The sequence below is a fragment of the Macadamia integrifolia genome, chromosome 2 (genome assembly GCF_013358625.1).
Source record: "Macadamia integrifolia cultivar HAES 741 chromosome 2, SCU_Mint_v3, whole genome shotgun sequence".
In the NCBI taxonomy this organism is placed as follows: domain Eukaryota; kingdom Viridiplantae; phylum Streptophyta; class Magnoliopsida; order Proteales; family Proteaceae; genus Macadamia; species Macadamia integrifolia.
The window spans coordinates 18,149,216-18,166,705 of record NC_056558.1 but is presented as its reverse complement, the minus strand read 5'-3'; the positions used below and the strand labels follow the sequence as shown (position 1 = coordinate 18,166,705).

The following is a 17,490-nucleotide window of genomic DNA, read 5'->3' as shown; positions in this document are numbered from 1 at the left end:
TATCATCTTCCCAACTTGCTTCTATCACTAGAAAAAGTAGAAATCATTTTTTAATTCTCTGAACTCTTAAGGATTCACTTAGGTTTTGTAAGCTTTATTGGTATGTTTGGTTGATTAAGATTTCTCCACTACTACTCACAAGCTTTGGATAAGTCTTTTCACTCTTACCCATATCCCATATACCATATCCCATATCCCATATCCTTTTTTTTTTTGTAGAAATATCCCATATCCTACGTATTGGACCTCTCATATTGCATTAAAATGGGAGACCCATTATTTCTTTCTATTGGTGATGAGATACCTGATTGGCCTTTCCAGATAATGCTTCAAGTCTTCATGAAGGCTCAAGATATTTTGAAGTATGGACAGTTGGCCACTAGGGTCCAATGGCTCATGAGTTCCATACCTTAAAATGATTAAAGATAACTTCTGCCCACCCTTAGGTAGAATCAGTTCTTGTCAAGACTTACCTTCCCAAACTTGGATCCATATGGGTTTGGCTAATAATTGGACAAGGGCTAGAGAAGTGTTTGGTTTCTAATTCCTATCATCTTTCTTTGCTTTTGGACCTTTCAGATACCTTTCAAGTTCCAATCCACCACCTCCACGGCTCCACCTCACAATTTTTGGTTCTTTGTGGGTAAATTGATGTTAAAGCTTAGCCCATCTGTATAGTCTAAGTTTTCCAAGGATGAGACGTGTCTCTAAATCATTGGTTGTTATTTGTCTCCATTCCTTGATCACCAACACATGTCATGGTCAAAGAAAGAACCTGTTTGACTTGAGGGAATCCCACATGGTGACATGATAGGGTAGCGGTTCAGATTTTTGCGGAGAAAGAGGACAGAGTAATACCTACCACAATCCACAACGCACAATTGTACAAACACCTGGCAGGCACCAGCCGATTCGCCGCGTCTGGGCAGTGTCAAATACGAGTCTTCGTTAGATGATGTCGAGACTCGAGACTCGAGACTAGAGAGAGAGAGAGAGAGAGAGAGAGAGAGAGAGAGAGAGAGAGAGAGAGAGAGAGGAGTATGGAAAACATTAAAAACGACCTGGGGCTGTAAGTGTGGGGCCCACTGGCGGAGAAGAGCATTAATGGATAATGATGAGAATATGGAATAATAAATGGTGGGGATAAGGAAGATTTTGACTGGCGAATCAATTAAGTCTTTGACGACTTAAAACGCTTCTTTTGCTCCAATCGTCTACTGGTGGGTCCCACTGATACGGAAGGTTTGACGGGTCTGCCATCCAATGAGGAAAGACAAGAAATATGCTGATTTTTGAAAGCCGGTGCTTTCCTTCATCCTCCACCCTAGGTTTACACCAGATCCCCAATCATTGTTCTTATTCTCAGTTAATTACTTAACCATATGCGCGAAAGGCTCTCTGAGCCTAAGACATACACTACGCCTCTTCATGTGGATTATTATATTATTTAAATAAAAAAAAGAAAAATAATAATTAAAATAAAAAAAAACCTGAAAATAGTATGACCGCTACAAATTATGACATAGAAAGGGGTAAAATGACCATCCCCAACCTTGTTGAGGAAGTTTGAGGATCCTCTGCCTCACCGTAGACCGAGAGCACCTAGGGGTGTGTGCTCGAGTATTCCTAGTCGGTGGGATGAGGCAGATGAGAATGGTTCGTTGAGGAACCAGATCTTCTCCAGTGCGCATTTGACTAAGCAGGGTGTTGTCAATTATCTGATGCGCGTAGAATGCATTAACATGCTAGAGAGGATTTGGGTCCCTTGTCGATGCTTTTGTGTCTATTTCTTTCTTCCTCACATAAAATGTCTTCATTGCCCTGCAATGTCCAATGCCATTTTACCGTACTCGTGGCTTAGCTTCACCATGCCACTTCCTCCGAGAACCATCTTACATAATATATTCTTCCATAGTCTATGCATATCAAGAAGCTATACTTTCAATGGAGTCTACAGCCACTGGTGTCTAGTGGCTACTTGTTCTACTACCTTCACCTGTCCTGTTGGCTTCTCACACAACAAACCCTAAACCTAAAGCATCAAAATCATCTTTGTTACTATTAATTTTTGTGGTTAGGTTGGAAGCTCAAGGCCCTTAAAGTCCTCTAGTTTGAAATCTGAGACACATTTGGTTACAATTATTAGTTCTAGTTTGTATAACTAAATGATCATCAATGCTTAGACAGATACAATTTTTGTTTTATCATCTAAGTTTATGAATAAACATAACTTAATAGTTGCTTTCTTTACAGATTAGGGTATCGGTTACCTAACTTATGGTTAAATTATAGTCTAATAATGTTTCAATATTGTTGCCTTCTTCAAAGTCTAGGGGTTTTGGGTGTTGGAGGGGAGGGGGAAGGAGGAAGGTGGAAGGGGGAAGGGAAGGGGATTATTTTAAGGTCCTAATCCTTATCTTAATAATTTTTTGTTTATACAATAAGGTTATGAAAGGGGAGAGCTATCTCCTATAGTTTTTGTGATTAAATTATTAAGACTAAGAGAAAATAAAAATTATAAAATCTGAAACATGATCTAAGCATTAAATTTTGTGATTACAATAGTCAACATGGTTCTAAAGATGGGATCTAAAGTCCACATTTACGTGCCTTAAACAACATTAAATTAAATCACCGAAGTTAGAAGGAATTAGGGATGAGTTGAGCTATTATTATGTTGATTATTACTAGGGTTTAACATAATCTAAGTAGTTTCTGGTTTTAAAAAATATACAAAAAACAAAGAGTGAACAAAGAAATTAAACATTTAGTTTACATTGTCAAATGATTTGAATAGTTGGTTCTAAGCCCTTTTGTTTAACACTCACTTTTTTTAGTAAACAAATTAGCAGTCATTGACTCATTCAATAATTCTAAAACATTGAATGGTACAGAAGTGGTAGTTCATGGACATCTGATTCAATAGTCACCCTCAGAATTGTGATAGAAAATATATACATGGTTTATACTTTTCAAGTCTGTTTCCGAATCTGATTCTTGATTAACATGAATTGCTTATCCAAGGGAATGAAAATAATTCCCTCTTGATGCTTCATTAGGGTCTTAGGAAAGGTCAACAATCCTCATCAATAACACTCAAGTCATAGCCAAACTTTTTTCAAATCACACAACGAAAACTTCTATATGTAGCTATTGTACTTATCCAATAGCTTCAAACTCCTACTTTGACAGATACCCACTACATTAGCTAGGAAAACTGTTCTTCCCATGAATGGATGCTTCATGGGAATCCTGTTTAAGCAACCTTAATTATCTAATTTTAGAGGTTTCTCCCTTTATGATACCTACTTAACTAAATTGTTTCTGACAATCAGATTAATGGACATCTTTGGTAGGCCATATGCCAACATGGGTTGGCTCCCAAGGTTTGGTACACTGACTCATGTGGAGAGGAGGTTGGTCCATCATCAGATGATAATCCATGTGAATGAACATTTCTTGGGATTGAAAGTCAAGTGGATATATATAATTAACTCATCAAATAATAGTAAGGATAAGCAGAAGAGGGCAATAAAAAAGAATTTCCCTACAAGCCATATGCTTCCTGTTTTGAGTCTTTCACTCTGAGAAATAAAATATGGACAAGTGGCAATAAATTAATAGAAGCCATGAAACCTTTTCAATGAATGGATACATGTTGAGAGATATTGAAGCAGTTAAGGACTTAAAAAATCTCATTTCAGATTTTTTTTACCTATTCTTTTGCACTGGTGGGTCTAATCAGAAGTGTGGAGAGCAACCCACCTAAAATCCACTCCAAAGGGGATAAATAGTCATCCCACATGTTAATGTAGAGGCACTAACTCAAGGCTTTTTCTTCTATCTTAAAAGACTTTTTAAGGAAATAAAGGGAAGATCAGAGTCATCTCTCTACCCTCCCAAGTCACTTATTGAGATATTTCAGTTCTATCTTAAAGAGTACCTTTTGACTGTTGTCTGATCAACTTGATTTTCTTCCTTAATCAAACCTCTCAGAATTGATCAAACAGATCTTCCATGTATTTATAAGATTAATTAAATGTTTCAACTTGCAAAGACACAGTCACTCTGGTGTATTAATAAGATAACTACTTGTTTCAACTTGGAAAGACAATCACTCACTCCCCTGTATCTTCTTTTGAATTTCCTTATTAATCTATAAAGATTAATATGTTGTGGGTTGATCCGGTAGATCTTAATAATAGATTTGGGATCTTACCTGTTATAATTCATGGACCAACCAATCTATTGACGCGGCTGCTCGAGGAAGGATAAACATAGACTGATTGGCAGTTCTTACTGTATAATACTTTTTCCTTCTTATTAATAGATACTTCCATTGCCTAAACATTATTAATCATCCACTAAATTCTAAACCAGTAAGATAGAGAGGGTTGGCTGAGTCTTTTTGTCAAGAATAGAATGATTATGAATTTATGATTGGACTACTTCGCGCTGGGTTGGAAAATATGCACTTTATCTGCTTCATATTGGCTTAGTTGGATTGAGTTCTTTATCTGCTTCATATTGGCTTAGTTGGATTGAGTTAATGAGAGCTTAGGCACACCAACTTGTGATGGGTTGATTAATTTAGTTGGTGAATCGGAGGCAGCCCCTGTGGATTCCTACTCGAATAGGCCGATCTTTTGTCTTAAAACAGGGGTCCTAAAGAGTATTGAGACAAAGTTGGGATTTTCTAATGAAATAATTTGGAAGCTGTGTCATATCCTTCATGCTATAGTCCTTGTATTGAACTGTTACTTGCAGTAAACAAGTATGCCATGAGATTTTGTAACTTCCTGATTAGTGATCCTACATCTAGTGCTTATTATCAAGTGGTCTTCAATTTCAACTGTGTACCCCCCCCCCCTCTCTTTCTTTATTCATTTTTCTAATTGATCCTCCACTTAATTAGATGGTTATAGCTCAAAGACAGGTAGTTTATTCGGTTAATTCCTTGAACAAACAAGGACGGCTGAAATCTTTCCTTTAGTAATCAAATATCTTATAGAACAAACTGAATTCAATCAACTCTTTCAAATAAAATAATCTGCACTTTATCTAAAAGTGATCTTAACACTAAGCAATGGTGTTTTCTTATTGAAATCCTGATAAGTTTAAGTGGCCAATGCTGTGCTCTGCTTGATCAACCACGTTGAAATCCCCCCCCCCCCCCATTAAACAGAAATAAAAAAATAATATTTAAGTTTAATGATTTACCCAAAAAGAGTATTCAAACTTCAAAGATACCCAGAATACAACGTAAGAAGAGCCCTTGTTCACTACTTCATTAATCGGTCCTTGGTCTTTGGGAGCTGAAGAGGGAATTAGATACTGTGAGCCTAAATATAGATGGTAATGGGTTCTGGTTTAATCATAAAAGGAATGAGTGCTCATCCCACATTAAAACAGAATGAATCTTTAAAATAGAACTAAGCTAAACCACTTCTGATATTTTCAGTCTTCTAATTTTGAATTCACGTTTGGATCAAAAGTTGGGTTCCAGTCTAAATGCTTTTGGACACTTCCCTGTTCCATTGATGTTGCTGTCAATAAAGATAAGGTATGAAAATACAAAAAGAACCTATTCTATTTTCAGGAAGGATGGAGGGGAGGCCACACACGTGAGTGAGGGGAAAATAATTGATATGCGAAAAATATAATAATGTAAAATTTATTTGTGCTTTTCATATTCTTTCCCTATATAAACAGATGAATCAGAAGGACAAGCAGCATTCCCATCTCCCTCTTTATTATTAACTCTTCCACTCATCTGTTATTCCTCTGTTGTGGAGGAAAAGGCTCCACTTTTATTAAAGAAGGAAGAGCTGAAATGATGAAGGTAAGGTCTTAAGGACATTGAAAAGCTTTGTTAGCAATTTTGCAAGAAATTGGTTTTTTGTTAGGCTCTTGTTGATAATGAAATAAGGAGAACTTTAATTTTTGTGCTACAGTTTTGTCTTGTGTTTAATGAACTTACAATTTTGTGTTTGGTTTTGAAAAAGTGAGTGAGAGGTCAGGCACTTAACGAGTAAAGGGTGGGGGAGATGGGGCTCTTATGAGGAGAGAGAGAGAGAGAGAGAGAGACTAGAGCTTGTTTGATTGGTGAATGGAAAAGGTTAAGGGCAGTAGGTCGTTGACAACTCTGTTTGCGTCTTTAGACCACGTGCCTCCCTCTCTCTCTCTCTGGCCTTTTGTACACCAGACTTTCAGAGTGCTATATAAACCCCACAACTCTCCATGAGACTCCATTCAATTCAGTTGCTTGCTTCTCTCTTCTCTCAGCTGCAGAGACAATACTGGGTTCAGAAGAGCTCTCTTTCTCACCCTCTCCCCAATAGCTTTTCTTTTCTTTCACTCTTTTCTGTTGGTCCGTTTCTCTGCTGTTGTTTAAGCTCTGTGTGTGTGTTGGGAGCATTCACTGAAACATAATTGAGGGAAACCCACCTTGCCTAAACTTCAGAATTGTCTTGGGTTTTTGTGATCTTGGGTGGTTCTTCAGTTTCGGTGTCAGGTGTTCAGTGTCAGTGAGATAGACTATAATTACTGAACTTAAATAGGTGAACAGTAGTACCAGCCAACCTATCTGTGTCCCACCCCTGTTTTTCTCTGTTCTAAAAACTGCAGTATTCACACATTTCATCCCCATCGTTGACAAATTTGATTTTTTTTGGTACATTGGCTACGAAAAATAAACTATATAGAAGAAGCCGGGAGCTTCATTTCTGTCTATTTATTTTTCCCTCACAAAAAGCTACTCTGTGTTGGTCTATTTCAAAGATGGGGGAGAACGCTGCCACCAAAACCCTTCCCCAGCAACACCACCAAGTTTTCGATATCACCATAGATGTTCCCAAAGGCGGCTCCAAATGTTTCGACGACGATGGCCGTCTCAAACGAACAGGTACTTTGGAAGAACTACTAATTCCTAATAAAAGGTTGGGACTTTGCTTCTCTATTTTGTTAGTTACTGAAAAAACTTTTTTTTTTTTTTTTCCCCCTTTCTCTGCAACAGGAACTGTTTGGACTGCAAGTGCCCACATCATAACAGCTGTGATAGGCTCTGGAGTGCTGTCCTTGGCATGGGCCATAGCTCAGCTGGGATGGATTGCTGGTCCTGCTGTGATGTTCCTCTTCTCCTTTGTGATTTACTACACTTCGTCTCTCCTCTCTGACTGTTATCGGTCCGGCGACCCGGACTCTGGGAAGAGAAACTACACTTACATGGAGGCTGTTCAGTCCAACCTCGGTAAATGATCTTGATTCTTTCACTTTCTAAATATTATTAATAAATGGGTTCTTTTCTGATCTTCTAAAAGGTTCTCTTTTTTATTCTTTTTTTTGTTCTTCCACAGGTGGGTTTAAGGTCAAAATTTGCGGACTAATTCAGTACTTGAACCTTTTCGGTGTCGCAATCGGATACACTATTGCAGCATCTATAAGCATGAAGTGAGTTAAATTGAGACCAAAATGATCTCCTCTCTCATTTTTATAGGGTTTTAAAGGATCTCTGGCTTAATGGTTTTTCTTCTTTGTTGGGCTGAAAATAACAGGGCTATTAAGCGGTCAGATTGCTTCCATGAGAACAAAAGAAAGAGCCCATGTCTCATGTCAAGCAATCCATACATGATCATGTTCGGAATTGTCGAAATTCTGTTCTCCCAAATCCCAGATTTTGATCAGATATGGTGGCTCTCCATTGTCGCGGCTGTTATGTCCTTCACTTACTCTACAATCGGTCTTGGACTTGGAATCGCTCAAGTCGTAGGTTTGAACTTTAAATTCCTTTTGTCCTTTCCTTCTACAGAATCATTTACCTAAAGTTCAGGGAAACCAAACTGAAGCTCTTATCTTCCTCTACAATCAGAGACTGGGAAATTCATGGGAAGCCTCACCGGAATAAGCATCGGCGCCGTCACCGAGACCCAGAAGATATGGAGAAGCTTCCAAGCACTGGGAGACATTGCCTTTGCCTACTCTTACTCAATCATTCTCATTGAAATCCAAGACACAATCAAGTCCCCACCATCGGAAGCCAAGACGATGAAGAAAGCTACCTTTTTGAGCGTTGCAGTAACGACTCTGTTCTACATGCTCTGTGGTTGCATGGGCTACGCAGCATTCGGCGACGCAGCTCCCGGAAACCTTCTCACTGGTTTCGGATTCTACAACCCATATTGGCTTCTTGACATCGCTAATGCAGCCATTGTAATCCACCTCGTCGGAGCATACCAGGTCTACTGCCAACCCCTGTTCGCCTTCATCGAGAAATGGGCAGTAAACAAGTGGCCCCAGAGTGAATTCATCACAAAAGATATCAAAGTACCAACAATCCCAGGATTCAAGCCTTTCAATTTGAATCTCTTCAGATTGGTTTGGAGGACTCTGTTCGTCATTGCAACCACAGTCGTTTCAATGCTTCTTCCCTTCTTCAATGACATAGTTGGGATCCTCGGAGCTTTTGGGTTTTGGCCACTCACTGTTTACTTCCCAATTGAGATGTATGTGGCGCAGAAGCAAATACCCAAATGGAGCTCTCGATGGATTTGCCTGCAAGTCCTCAGCTTTGCTTGTCTCATCATTTCTATTGCAGCTGCTTCCGGTTCCATTGCAGGGGTTGTGCTTGATCTCAAGGTGTATCGGCCATTCAAGACCACTTACTAATCTATAACTGTTATCGTGGTCGTCAGTTCGTCGACATTGAATTAACAGTTAAAGGCTAGAGTTGATTGGAAAAAAAAAAAAAAAAAAAAAAAACTAAATCCTGTTCGAATCCATCGCTGCTGCTAATGTTCATAAAAGCCTAAAGGCGGGGGCGGTGTTGGTGGTGGTGGTGTTGCTTGTAATTTTTAGTTTCTGTTGTTCTACTTTGTAAGATTAAACAATGAGAATAGCGCGGGATCATGTTTGGTTACGCTGAATTCAAAGTAATGGAAGTCCCTATTTTATCAACTTTGGGGAGTAAAAGAGAAGAAAGAGGTTGGGAACTTGTTAGACCGGAATGGACTGGTTAGGCCGGATGAACCAAAATCTGGCTCCTTTGTACTGAACGTGTATGCTCTTCTGAGCTGGACCAAAACCAAATATTAAACCCAAGACATGAGTTAACTAGTAAGATGTTGACCAGGGTTGAGCATTCCCATGTTGCACCAATCAATCCACTAGTAGTGTTATTAAAGAGAACCGGCATTGGTTGGTTCAAGCTCTAAGATTGGTGGTCCATCTGATTCAACCTTCCAATACAACAATCATATTCATACCTAGGGTGTTCTCAAAAATAGTCGATCATTCAGGTTTTAGGTCGGAAATCCAAATGATTGAGCACGTGGTCCAACCGTTTGGTTCAATGTCTTTTAAAAATAAATTTGTGGACGTGCTTGGTTTTGATAAAAGTGATTATTTTTTTAATTTATTTTTTGTCATTGACAACCCAATCATCATCTGGCCTATATGGACTCTATTTTGTGGGATCCATACTATCATTCTCTCTTTTATTCTTAACTTGTGGGCCTCATATGGACTCTATTTTGTGGGATCCATAATATGATTATCTAAATCCTCATTAATGTGGTGTGTGTATATTCTTTCTTACACTGTCCTTGTAGGCAACACTCTCCCCTTTTTTTTATTTGACAAATATTAGAAGGTTTTTGTAAATTGACACCTTTGTTTTTTCAAGGGGAAGGTGATGTGGTAATTTCAGTTGCAAGATATCTGCATAGATATCGAGATAGTGATATGAATTGACCATATGATCAATTTTAGATTCAAATTCAATCATGTATCCTTTTTTTTTTATCCATGTATACTCTTGTCCTTCTTGGTTGTCCTAAAATTTTAATATTTTTATTTTTTCACTTGGTAAACTTCATTTAAACCTAAATTTAACGAGTTACCAAAGACCTTGGTGTCTAGTTTTTGAAGTAGCTGGTTGCCAATCTATAGATATTCTTTAGATCTATTAAACTAAGGAAACTTATATTTGATAAAAGGTTGGACACACTGCTCGTGTGTTGCAAGCTAGCAGGCTGTGTCTATCTCTCTTTCCCCCTTTTGAAATGATCCTTTGCTTCTATGATGTCTCGTCTCTTTCTTTATATTTTATGTATTTTACCCAAACCATATCTACTTAACACTAATCTCTACACTTTTAACCTAAAATTATATATGGTCATATCTGATATTATTTTTTTTATTAGTTTTGAATTTATAAACCGTCGTTAATTCAAATTTATTTATTTTTTGGTTAATATTGTTAATTCACTTTTTTACAATATAGCGGTAGACAGTGAAGGGAAAACTTTGTTACTTTTTACTCATATTGAAAAAAGTATTAAATTGGTTAATTTTTTTTTTTTTTTTCCTTTTCTTTTAAGGCTTACGGAATTCTTGATATATTTGTAGTAATTTGCTTTTTGACGTGTCTACAGGCACAACTCTTTTTTTTTGGTTAGAGAGGTGCATAGAGACACACAAGAGATAGGCAAAGAGGGTTTACCAAAAAAACAGGAAAAGAAGATGGGCAAAGAAGGAAATAGCTCACGGTATCCATGTGGTGTACCTAATCTTTGCGCTTTTTTGTCACTGGTTGCCTGTATCTTTATCCTTACGTACCCTCAGTGATCACAAATCACTCCTTCAAGACCCCATTCGTTGATAAAAAAGGAGTGAGAAAGGTGAAATTGTGGATCTCACATATAGGGATTTGGCTCTCTGGTATTATTATTTTTTATTTAATTAACAAAAATTATGAATGGAAATTATGTTTTATCAAAACATAAAAATGGTTTGATACTTGACAAAAATGGTCTTTGTGAGAAATAATTTAGCATCTTTATGTGCAAAATGGTTTTTTGAAAAAATAGGTAAAAAGATTCTTTTTCCCATCTTCCTTATAATCTTCTTTCTCCACTTCGGAGTTTGGACTGAAGAAGAGGTGGGTTTGGATTTCTAATTATAAAACAAATGACTATTTTACCCCTCTATATTGAGACTTTAAGCATGTGCTCATTAAAGTTCAGCGCAAAAATAACTGAAAATCAATTTTGACTTAAACATATTAATGACTTTTGATCTGTTTTTTGGTTTTTGTGTTTTATCAATTTTTTTTTCCCAAATAGAAACAAATTCCATAAATGATACTAAATACAACAAAAATTTTTTTTTTTGATATCAAAGAGGGCCTTAACCTACCAATTTGTTACCAATTCATCATCTCCAATTGAGAAAAAAATCGTCTGTAATTCCGATCTTGTACAATTCCGTGCAATACCACCTTCAGGCGGTGACACGTGTATTGATACCAATACAATGGCCCAGATTTAAATGCATTTTCACTGATTTAATGTTTTATTAAATGCATAATAAACAATTTATTTTATTTTTGAGAAAAAGATTCTTTTAAAAAAAAAAAAAAAAAAAGAAGCTTAAAACAGGTGACTCCGACGTTGGAATTAAAATCTAAAACCATCTAACTCCCAAGTAGTCTCCTCTCCACTCCCCTAACATTCAATACCCACAATTATAAATTACCACAATCTCAGTTCACTCACACTTCATACATTGCTCACTTGCGCCCTCTGTTTCTTCTTTTTTCTTCTCTTTCTAGTTGTTGATATATTTTCCACTTGATCTCTTTCAAGAAAAAGATAATGGCGAAAAATGTAGCTCAGTCTTCCCTGGAAAGAAATGGGTTGGCCTCACTGGATCAGAGACTTGCCATGGCAAAGAAATGCTCTTATGGTATTACCTCTTTCTATTTCTTTCTTTTTCTACCCACAAATTTTACTTCTTCTTGTTGTTATGATAAGAGTAGAAGTTGAAATTTAGTTTGTTTTGGATCAACAGAGGGCGTGATGGCTGGAGCAAAGGCAGCTGTTGTTGCAGGCTTTGCAACTGCAGTTCCTACAGTAAGTGTTCTTATTCTTCTTCATAATCATGATCAACCTGTAGAACTCATCCTTAAAAGCTCGCCGTTAATTACTTTGCATTCATGGAATATGCAGATTGCCAGCGTGAGAATGCTGCCATGGGCCAGAACCAACCTTAATCCCACTGCACAGGCACTCATCATCTCCACTGGTATTTACTTTCATATATCACTTACTAATTACTTCATTCCTTCATCTTCATTGCCCAATTAACTGTTACTTGTAATTGCCATGGAACTTATGTTTTTGCATATATATATGGGGTGATGTGCAGTGGCAGGTGCTGCCTACTTCATAGTTGCAGACAAGACGGTTTTGGCATCTGCAAGAAAGAACTCCTTCAATAAGTCTAACATGGAAGTTTAACTAATTCTCTACAATTAACTACTACTTCATAGTTGCAGACATGCTTGTATATCCCCACTCCCTCTCCTCCTTTTGTATATTCTTCCTCGTCTTAATACAATTATTTATTCATCAAAAAAAAAAAAAAAAAAAAAAAAAAAGAAGCTTGTGTATCACTATATTATTGTTTACCGATCATATTAGTGAAGGTATGCCTTGCCATGAAGTCCGATTTGTTTCCATTTTATTGAGATATCCATCCATTATGATAACAGTGCCTCTTATGGTTTATATTCTGATAAAAATAGTTTGAGGAGTTTTATGAACTAATTACAGAACTATTAATAAAAAAATCTAACACATTCACTTAGTATTTACATTGCTACCCGGGAACTAGTAATTTAGGCATGTAATAACCCTTAAGAAATTTTTTTTCATCTGCAATCTATGTGCAAAAGGTAGAAGGATGATCAAGAAAATTAATTAGATAAAATGTAATGATTGATGGTAACGGATTTATACATACAGTAGGTTAGGTTAGCCAGATTAAGGTCATTAGAGCTCCCAATGAACTAACTGGTCATCTTAATGGGCTTGTGAGTGTTTGAAAGCTTTAATGGAGTGAAGCGCCCACTTGGGCCTTTAGCCCATGGTCTACAATTTCTACGTCCACTTAAACTTTTGGCATGGCTAGCTTAGACTTTGCAAACCCACAGCCTGTGTTGTTTGTAAGGCTCAGAAATTAAGGCCCAGCCTTCACTCAATGGCCTAAATGAAAAGTACTTTGGAATTTTGACTTCTTGAAAATGTTTCCTCTCTCTCTCTCTCTCTCTCAACTTTGAAGTCTTTTTTATTGACATTCCTATACTTGATTTAGATTGAAAGAATATGGTTACACTGTTCTGAATTCTTTCACAACTACAATGTGCCAATTGGTAAAGTTCTTGGCTTGTTGTTTTGAAGACCTAGCTAGGATCAAGTCTCTTACATTTACCTTAGTAGGTATCAGAAAAATAGAAGTTCTCATCATGGTTGCGGTGGCAGGGGATTCTTTATTCATGATGAAGATATGAGTTTTGTTGCTGCTAAGTGTAGACCAAGTAGGAGCTCTTCTGCATTTTCAATGGAGGCTGTAGCTCTTAGAGATAGAGTTCTCCTTGGTAGGAGCCTTGATTTAAGGAAAATTTAATGCTGTTTTGACTCTCTTGGGTTAATCTCTTGTCTAAATTACGCTAATGCAGCTTTGGATTGGGCCACCAATACTTTAGCTTCTGATATTGTCTTTTTGTGTAGTAGTTTTGAGTTTTTTTTGTTCTGTTATATACCTCGATCGATCATGTAATCTGAAAGCTCATGTTCTGGCTAGAGGAGCTTCCCTAGTTCATTTCTAAATGTGATAGTCAATCCATCTAACTTTCTTGTACAACCTGTTTTGTAAAAGAAGGAAAGAATTCTTTAGTTTTTTTTTTCAATAATATTGCTTGATGGGGGTGCTTCTCCACCTTCTTTGATTTAAAAAATGAAAAAAAAAGAAGAGATCTTCTTACATTGAATTCTCACCCTTTCCCACCAAGCTAAAAATATCTATTACTAGATAAACTTACTTTCTCATCCTAGAAACCTTAACTTCCTATTCAAAAGACTTAACGGCTTAACCAGAACTTAATGATCGTGCTGGTCTAATTACTGTTTTCTCCTAACATTTTCATTTGGATGGGAAAAATGATTACACCATGTATTATCTATTAAGAATAATAGTAAGTGATTTTTATCTTTAAGTAAGTCAAACAAACCATTATTAAATGGTTATTATCTTGTCATGATAAGATTTGGTGTTGCCAACCTCCTTTAAAAACAAAAAATCTTAATTTAAAGGTAGTTAAGAAGGTTTGGCATAAGGAAGTTGATCTTCATAGATTCTGCTATGCTCAGTTGCAACTCAGCCCATATATTGTAACCTAATGGTCTGATCCTTAATCCAGATGAATTCAGAACATGATTGAAGCACCTACCCAAACATAGTTCAATAGTAAAAATTGAATGATCAACGAGAAGTAAGTAGAAAAATTTACAGCCCTCACAGACAATGAACACAAATTTCATGTAAATAATTCCCTTCAAAGTTATATCTAGAACAAACACAACACATGCACACACAATTGAGAATAGTAAAAAAAAAAAAAAAAAAAAAAAAAAAAAAAAACATAAATTATAAATAAATAAAAATAAGACAGACATGATAAAACATACAAACTCATCATAATTTGGCTATCAAGGAAATAATAGGGATTTCACAATAATGTGTATAAGACACATGAAAAACAAACCGCCTTCTTCACAACATACCAAATACACAAGAAAGAAAAGGGTAAACAGGCTTAAACAACACACAAATTCTTCATCTCTTGAACTGAATTCACATCTCGAGATTCAATAGTTGTCACAAAGTTCTTGTGTGGAGTTGCCTTGGGAAATGCTGCAAATTGATAGCTCTTGAGACACTTGTTGCATGGTTGGTCGAGAATTTGGATTTTCACACAAACAAGAAAATGCAAGCTTCATAATTGAAGCCAACTTCTCAGCAACTTGATTTATAGGAGGTGAGATGCGCTGGTCAACCATATCTTTCAATAATATGTTTTCCTCAATTGATGATAATCCTGAAGAGGATAATGATGGAAAAGTGGAGATGAGTTCTCCTGGATGCTTTCCCATTATCACTTCAAATGTTACTACACCAAAACTATAGACATCACATTTTTCAGTCACCCTCATTGTGTAAGCAAGTTCTGCAAAATAAGTAAAACAAATAAAATTAATTAAAAAAAATCTTACATATAAAAACTATAATTATTTTATGCCATGTGGAGCAATAATTTGGTCATTAACGATTGGATAGTGGGGAATTCTCTGAATTGCCCACATGTTAATTTAACAAGTTAAACTACATATGGTCTATCATATTTCACCACATTCCACCAGCAACACCACCACCACCATGAAGCTAAGGGTACCCTCCTTGAAATGGGACCCAAAGTACCTACCTCTTTTTTCTGAAATGAGGGCAACCTTAAGCCAGCTCTATGGCTTATTGACCGTGATGAAGGAGGTCCCTTGTGGGCCACCTTTAGCGTATTGCTATCATCATCATCAAATTTAGGATCCACCAAATCATCCATTTAAAACAACAACAAAAGTCGATAAAGTTGGCCCACAAAGGAGCTTGTTACTCATGGAAGATGATATCTTAAACCCAATAGTGGCACAAAATTTTATTTTCTCCTAAAATGAATGACAATTTTTTGGAATAACGGAACACTACGGCTGTGTTTGGTAGCCAAGAGAAGAAAAAGAAAGAAATGAAAAGAAATATGAATCTAGAAAAGAGAAGAAAAGAAAAGAATAGAATAGAAAAAAAATGACATTGTAATAAAATAAAATAAAAAAGTATATATATTTGGTTATCATTAGAAAAAAAGAAAAGAAAAGAAAAGCCTTTTGTATTTTTTTTATGTTTTCTTGTGTTTCTGGTAAGATTATTTTTTTGGCAACAAAAGAAAATTTCATCATTCCCAAGGTGAATTTTGAAATTCAAAAAGGAATATTCTCTTGATTCAAATTAGATCCAAATCAGACCCAATCAAGTGCAAGACTTAGTGAGAATCAAGGAATGTCGGTGGTATCTACTGTACCAGTGTGGCCGACCTCAAACTTGCATTGTAGCGGGATACTCCAATGTGATGCTTAAACATCCTTGAATGGAAAAGCCTAAGAAGAAAAGGGAAAGATTTGGAAAAATATTGTGTACACCGTCGGTAGTACACCCCTACCAATCTCTGACACTCTAAACTCCTTGATCACCATGTGGGCCTCGGTATACACATAATGTGGAACTCCCTCCCATGCGTAAGGTAGACTTAGGAGTCATCAAATCGACTTTGGTCAATAAACTTAAACTAGTTAGCTGCAACCCTTGGTATTGTACCAGCTTGGGGAATGAAATCTCGTGAGCAAGTTTGAAAATATTCATTCCCTTGACTGGTACCATTGGTTGCAACCCTGATAGTAGCGAATTTTTTTTTTCTTTTTTTTTTTTAATTTCTTTCTAGGTATATGTTACACAATAACCAAAGGGTGTGTGTATGTGTGTGCGCATGTGTGTGTGTGTGTGTGAGAGAGAGAGAGAGAGAGAGAGAGAACCTGGTGCAAAATATCCAAATGTCCCTGCAAGAGCTGTCCAAAGGGATGAATCAGGCTTTAAAAATCTACTAATGCCAAAGTCTGAGACATGAGGCTCAAAGTCTGAATCCAACAAAATATTGTTGCTTGAGATGTCTCGATGAATTATTGGAGGTGAGCAGTCATGGTGCAAATAAGCTATGGCCTGGGCAACACCTTTAACAATATTGACCCTTTTCGCCCAATCCAATTCTACTGCTTCTTCTTCCATGCTTAGGATCTTAGCCAAACTTCCTCTCCCCACATATTCAAGAACCAAAAATGAGTGCCGCACGTGGGAACAGTAACCATACAACTTCACAATATTTCGATGTCGCACTTCCGTCATCACAAGAATTTCATTTCTGAAAGTTTCTTGATCAGAACTCTCTTCCTCTAAAGAAGAGTTGAACTTCTTCACAGCTATCAGTCGACCTGATGACAACTCTGCTTTATAAACACTTCCATGTCTTCCCACGCCAATGCAATGCTTGGGGTCGAACTGATCAGTTGCTTCAATGATGTCTTGGTATGCTATCCTCCCATCAAAGTTCCATATTGTAAACACATCTCCATGTTGTTGGTTTGCACTTGTATTCTCCTCTATGCTTTTCATTCTTCGGCGAAAAAATAAAAAAGTCCCAAGGGATGCAAATAGGAGAAAAAGCAATACTGCTAAGAGAGATATGATAAGAATCAAGGATTTATGGCTCTCTTTTGGGGTTTGCATTTTGGTTGATGGAGAAATGCAAGGTTGCAAACCTGTGGCATTGCCGCACAAGCCTTTGTTGTGAACGAAAGCTTCCATTGTAGCTTTTTGAAAGGCTCGATTATCAGGTAGTGGACCCTCTAACTCGTTGTAAGATACATCAATGGTTATCAAACTTAGCATTTCAGAAAAAGTAGATGGAATGGAACCAAATAGCTTGTTATGAGAGAGATTCAAATTTGTGAGCTTATTCAAGCTTCCAAGCTGTGGAGGGATTTCTCCTGTGAA

General features: G+C 36.9%; 3 protein-coding genes across 3 annotated transcripts in view; 2 read left to right on the top strand and 1 right to left on the bottom strand.

The window, feature by feature from the left end:
- Positions 1 to 5,735: 5,735 nt before the first annotated feature.
- Positions 5,736 to 8,952, top strand: LOC122089703 (amino acid permease 3-like). The gene is made up of 6 exons (XM_042659404.1): positions 5,736 to 5,842; positions 6,781 to 6,904; positions 7,016 to 7,249; positions 7,356 to 7,449; positions 7,554 to 7,768; positions 7,868 to 8,952. The coding sequence occupies exons 1-6, from the start codon at positions 5,834 to 5,836 to the stop codon at positions 8,662 to 8,664; spliced, it is 1,473 nt and encodes a 490-aa protein (XP_042515338.1). The 5' UTR covers positions 5,736 to 5,833; the 3' UTR covers positions 8,665 to 8,952.
- A 2,547-nt stretch (positions 8,953 to 11,499) lies between these two features.
- LOC122060531 (early nodulin-93-like) lies at positions 11,500 to 12,439 on the top strand. Its single transcript, XM_042623651.1, has 4 exons — positions 11,500 to 11,742; positions 11,848 to 11,909; positions 12,006 to 12,081; positions 12,205 to 12,439. The coding sequence occupies exons 1-4, from the start codon at positions 11,652 to 11,654 to the stop codon at positions 12,294 to 12,296; spliced, it is 321 nt and encodes a 106-aa protein (XP_042479585.1). The 5' UTR covers positions 11,500 to 11,651; the 3' UTR covers positions 12,297 to 12,439.
- The window catches only part of LOC122064096 (MDIS1-interacting receptor like kinase 2-like), a 7,138-nt gene continuing 2,060 nt past the window's right edge, over positions 12,413 to 17,490 (bottom strand). The window contains 2 exon segments of the mRNA XM_042627813.1: positions 12,413 to 15,064; positions 16,476 to 17,466. Of these exon segments, the coding sequence (XP_042483747.1) occupies positions 14,706 to 15,064; positions 16,476 to 17,466 (1,350 nt within the window). The 3' untranslated portion in view covers positions 12,413 to 14,705.